A 5,452-nucleotide genomic window follows, 5' to 3' on the forward strand; every position below is an offset into this window, starting at 1 on the left:
GGTTGGAGTAAACAGTTACTCTTGTCTCCTGGGAACACACCAAGAAAGAGAACAAGAGGGTAGGCTTTCCTTTGGACCGGTGCCAGACCATCCAGGACTATCGTGTTGAACAGCAGCTACCCAGGATCACAGCAGCTCTGATGGGAACTTGATCCCTGGACAGGAACACAACCCAGGGTGTCTTGGGTTGGCCCTTGCATGCAGATGTTGACAGCTGGCACTAGCAAGGGAGGAGTGGCAGGCACTGAGAGGGCATATGAAACAGGAAGGTGGGAGACACCGAAATACGATCACAAATGCAGTCAGTTGCATCCCAGGCACTGTCTCCTCGGTGCACTGGGGAGGTGGCAGTGACAAGACACACGTTTCCTTCAGACAGGGGGACACTTGGGGAGTGATAAGAAGCTGCTGGGTGACCCTGAGTAGCAAACTTAACGGGGTTGCCAAGCAAAATGCTGCCAGAAACCATTGTGTGATTGGGACTGTCGCTGAATGAAGAAAGGAGTGGATATACTTGTGAACTAGGTTCCCCTAACCGAGTGGTGGATGACAGCAAATGAGGTAGGGAAGGAGTGTTGCCCAGGGCCTAGACAGAGACTCAGCACGCTTGGCTGTATGGCCAGTTCTTTTCCTGACATGCTGTGGGACACTGGGCAAGTCACTTCACCTCCAGGGCCACAACACTGAGGCTTTCCAGGCTCACGAGGCTGCTGGGAACCTATATTTCATGTCAGCTCAAAGCTGTGCGATACTTGGAGGAAGACGCTAAAGAGGCTCACGGCATTATCTACAGGGTGAGGGCTTTTCTGAACCTGGCTTATACCACATCTAGCATCGACTGGGGAGGGGGAGATGATGCCATGTGAGCGTGCCCTGATGTCATAGTGACATCACAATAGAACAAGGCATGTTGTATTGTGACCTTGTATTGGGAGAGAAGGAATAGAAAAGACACAGGAGATGGGCAAGGACCAGTTTTAGTTGCCCCGGCCCTGCACAGCCTTGGAAGGAAACAGAGCAGCCGCGTGGTGCAGAGCACCGGCCCGACCTCCTCCCGCTGGAGACGCTCCAGCACAAGGCTCACAGGAGTGGCCAGCTGCTCGGCTGATGCCTGGCCAGACCCTCTCCCTGCAGAGGCATCACCAGTAGAAAAACCTGACATGGAGAAGGGACTTTGCTGATTTCCATGTGAGATATACCACTGGTCTCTTTCTTCACCACCCGCTAGCTGCCCTGCTGGAGCCAAAGCCTGTGGCCTGGCTACAAAGGAAAGGGTTCCTAGCACAGCACCCGCAGGAGAGCTCTCCAGGCCGCCCTCCCGGGCTGAGGCAGCTGGTACTGCCAAAGAGGCACTTTCCTTAGTGCCACTTAGTTCTGCCAAAAAGCCCTTCTTTGTCAGTGGGATGGGGATAATGCTCTGGTGTTGGCCATCAGCAGAAGGGCGTTATCTGTTCTCATCAGTCCCGGGTGCGATGCCCACGGCTGCACCAGCCAGAGGGGCTAGAGTAGACCTGGTCAGGGAGTGGAAGATGAGCCTTCCCCTTTCTCCTATTCCTGCTCTGTTATGCTAGAAGATTTGCTTCAAAAACGGCCCAGCCACTTGAAAGAGGAAGTGAATGACCTTTGTTTTCAGGAAAATAAGGGCAGTCTTTTCTCCTTGACAATTAGTTGGAGAATTGGGATCACACACAAAGATTGCTTAGGGCCAAAGTTGTTGAAAGTTAAGCTGCCCATACACATTCAGGGGATGGGGAGGGGCTGTTTAAATTAGAGTGGCTCCTCAACAGCCACTCAAGTTAAAACAGCTCATCCTCACATGTATTCATTCCCCACATTTTAAAATGGCCATGGGAACACATTAACTAAAGCTTATTCAATGAGCTTTAGTTAAAGCACCCCTATAGCCATTTTAAAATGTGGAGGGTGTGGGAGTTAATACACATGCTGGTGAGGCAATGCTGGAGCATTTTAATTAGAGCACAGGGAAGACCCGATTAATTAGGCCTGCTCCAACGGGTCTTAATCAGAACACGAACCAGAACGCCTATAGGTTGCCCTAGTTCTTAAACGTAGGTAATGTGTATGGAGACACCTCACACCACCCACCTGGCTGCAAGGGGAACAGGGTCAGAAACACCTCGGGGGTGGAAGGAGGCCTTTCCCAGAACAGCTAACACAGTCTCCGAAGATCGGGGGCATGTCAGGGTGGACCCTGCCCTGGTAGCAATCACTCAAGCTACAGTCCAGGCCATCAAGTAACACAGGTTTGCACAACTGAAAATCTGCCTCTTAAAAAGCTGGTTTTCACTGACCTGCCTATTCCTTGCGCTTTCTAGAATGGGTGTGGGACTAGATATTAGGCACGGAGAACACCACGGGGTCTTACCTCTGCCATTTAGGGTCAGGTTGATGTCTTCCATTGGTCAAAAATGACTTAAACAAGCTTTCCTTCTCTCACTCGCTGAGCAGTTCCTATCGCTAAGGTGTCCAGAGCCACTCAAGCCGCCAGGTCCAGCACCCAGGACAGAGGTGAGCCAGCCGCCTTTGTGATGTAAGCACCACTATGACATCTAGGTGACCACGTCCTACCTCATAGATGGCTGCTGACCAATGAGGGGCTGTGTATCGTGTAAGCTTTCACATGGCTGCATAAGGCTCCATATATAAGTATCCCCAGAAGAGGCTAAATTTGTTTTAATGTAGACTATCCCAGTCCCTCCGATCACCTTGGAGTTCTTCTGTCTTCTCCAGGAGCGCGGTACCTTCCAACACTGATTTAGTATTTAAACCTGCCCATGATTGAACTCGAAAGCAATAAAAACAGGTAGGGACCAGGAGAAGCTTCCTCTGAATTGCCAGTTTTGTGGCCTCCGTTGGTTTTTCAGAAGATCTTGTTGAAGTCCTTAGATGCTACAAGACTGTGTTGCAACCATCTTGTCCAGACTGATGTTTGGCAGGGTTTATGTTGAATTTACATTGACACTTCATGGTCGAGGTGAGGCCCACCATGATTATGAATGATTAAGTGTCCTTTTTTAGCTTGACTGGTTATAATTTGATCCCAGGTGACAAAGGCGCCTGTTGAACAATCTGTAAGGACAGTGCTTGATTGTAGCCTCGCTTCACTTGGGATCCTGCCCACCAGCTCTCTGAGGCTCCTCAAGTCTGATTTTCTCAAGCCCAATGTTTATATTTTGCTGCGCTTCATCCTTGTCCTCCTTTGGGTCATCAGTCACTTTCTCAGGGTCAAAGTTTCCGGGTATCAGGAGCATCCTGACACAGAAAGCAGGGCAATGGGAGGCTGTCAAAAGGAGAAATTCGAGACATTTCCTATTGCAAGGCATTTTCCAGACATCAACTAGTGAATAGCTCAAGTTGGAGGAAAGGTGACTAAGGGGGCACATGGCAGCAACCTTCAAGTAAGGCTGTGTCACAGGACAGCTAGGCGCTGTGAGTGTATCAGCTGTGAGTCTGCTGGGTTCAGGATTGAGAAGGCGAGTTGGGAGTGAAGTCAAGGCAAATTTACTTATAGCTTAGCATACAACAGTTAACAGAAAGGTTACTGCGACAAACAGATAGTACAGTGATAAAGAGCTAATAGTGAATGATAACAACAGATAGACAGAATGACAAAGAGTTCCCACATGGGGTTGACAACTTATGGGCAGTCCCTCTATGCCAGGTGCATGACAAGTTGTTCCAGCAAAGTCAGGCGTCCCCAGTCAACACTGCCCAAGGGGTCACCGGGAAGGTACCTTGGTCACGATGTGGCCCGCGCTAACACTGGGAGTCTGGGGTCCAGGCTTGGTACAGCGATGGTCCTTCTGTCCTGTCCTTCTAACTGGTCACTTGACACGCGCATTCCTTTATGCCTTACCTTATGCTAATCTGTTGGCTTTAGAGCCACTCACAGTCTTGCCCTAGAGCTGTTACCCTATTGGGTCAAAAGGTGTTAGAAATTATCATGTAAGGTTACCGCTTGAACTCGGTTTCACTCAATAAGCAAATTACACCACATTACTTTGAGGTTTGAAATTAGCATTACCTGCCCAAGCTCAACCCCTTGGTTTCTCATTCCTTGGATTCCTAGGAATGTGCTAATTATGTTAGGTGGTTAGATCTTGTTACGGCTGACCTTTAAAAAACCTGTTAGATCAGCTAATCTTGTAGTCTGGTTTTTTTGGGGGACCTAGTCAGTCTCAAGATCAGTGCGAACAGTTACATTCAAGACTTTGGTTAAATTGTGACAGACAAATTCCACTTGTGGGTTGCAATCTTGCAAGCTTTGCATTAGCTAATCTTAAATACTAAACACTTGCCTGGATGTCTCCAAGAGCATATATTTATTGCTCATGATACTAACCCCTCTGCTTCTGGCTACTACAAGGCTGCCATAAAAAAGAACATTTTTTCTTCCTTGCTGCAGCAGGTCAGATGAGAAGCAATGGCTTTATATTGCAGAAAAGTAGATTTAGAAAGCTGAAGGATGCAGCGGTGTCAACGCCTGCCCGACCACAGGCTACTAGGGGAAGCACTCTTTGTATTTGCCATAGTGGACAGGCACCAGTCCAGCTCCCTGGACTTGCTCACAGGTTATAGAAATCCTCTGGGAGACAGTGGTTGCACAGTACACACCGCCTTGTCGTGGGTCCTTTCTTATAAATTTGCAGTCGGGGACACAGAAGCTATCATTGCTGTAATACCTGTTGTTGGGCCTCTGAGTCCCGGTCCGTGTGCAGATTGCTCTTACTGTTGATAAATCTATGTGGATGAAGGTGTTGCAGGGCTTGCTTGCAGGAGTGGTCATCTTCTGTCTCCTCAACCTCGTGTTGCAGCAGGTATTACTGAAGGGCGGGTGTGACAGCTCGCCGATGTGCTGCCTCTGGAATGTGTCGTTTTGTGATTCCCTGCTGTCCACGATCGGCCTGGAAGACATCAGGGTCAGCATGAGGAACATCAGCAGCACGGTGGCAGGGGGCCCCCTGGGACACATGGCTTCCTCAGAGCCACTCGAGTTACCTGCAGTTGTGGAAGGGGCAGGGGACATGGGTGGAGATGGTTATAAGGAGTACGGATTAACCACCCACCCACCTCTGTTATGCACCCAAAACCCATCCCACTCCCATCACCTCCCCCGCCCTATCCTCCCCTACTCTCCTGCCCATCACCTGCTCCCTCCCACCAATGTCCTAAAGCCCCTTCCTCTCCCAGCAGCCATTAGAGCTGGATAGAGATCCTCAGCACCTAGAAAAAGGAGAATTGTTATTGGCGTTAGCTGTCACACTTAAGTGTGGTGGCTGAGACAGGGTCTTCTTATACTAGGGCAGTGTTTCCCAACCTTTTCCAGCCCAAGACACACTCACATGAATACATTTTTTCTGCACCACACCTGTTAAGGCATTTCGCATCCTCATACCTATCGTAGCTCGTTGCCATGGCAGAATTCGGCGGC

At 49.5% G+C, this 5,452-nt stretch overlaps 1 protein-coding gene across 1 annotated transcript; it reads right to left on the reverse strand.

Annotated features, from left to right (window-relative positions):
- Positions 1 to 3,902: 3,902 nt before the first annotated feature.
- On the reverse strand, positions 3,903 to 4,993 carry LOC112548987 (ribonuclease pancreatic-like). The gene has a single exon (XM_025195805.1). The coding sequence runs from the start codon at positions 4,991 to 4,993 to the stop codon at positions 4,523 to 4,525; it is 471 nt and encodes a 156-aa protein (XP_025051590.1). The 3' UTR covers positions 3,903 to 4,522.
- Positions 4,994 to 5,452: the final 459 nt, after the last annotated feature.

The sequence above is a fragment of the Alligator sinensis genome, unplaced genomic scaffold (assembly GCF_000455745.1).
Source record: "Alligator sinensis unplaced genomic scaffold, ASM45574v1 scaffold2097_1, whole genome shotgun sequence".
NCBI classification, from domain to species: domain Eukaryota; kingdom Metazoa; phylum Chordata; order Crocodylia; family Alligatoridae; genus Alligator; species Alligator sinensis.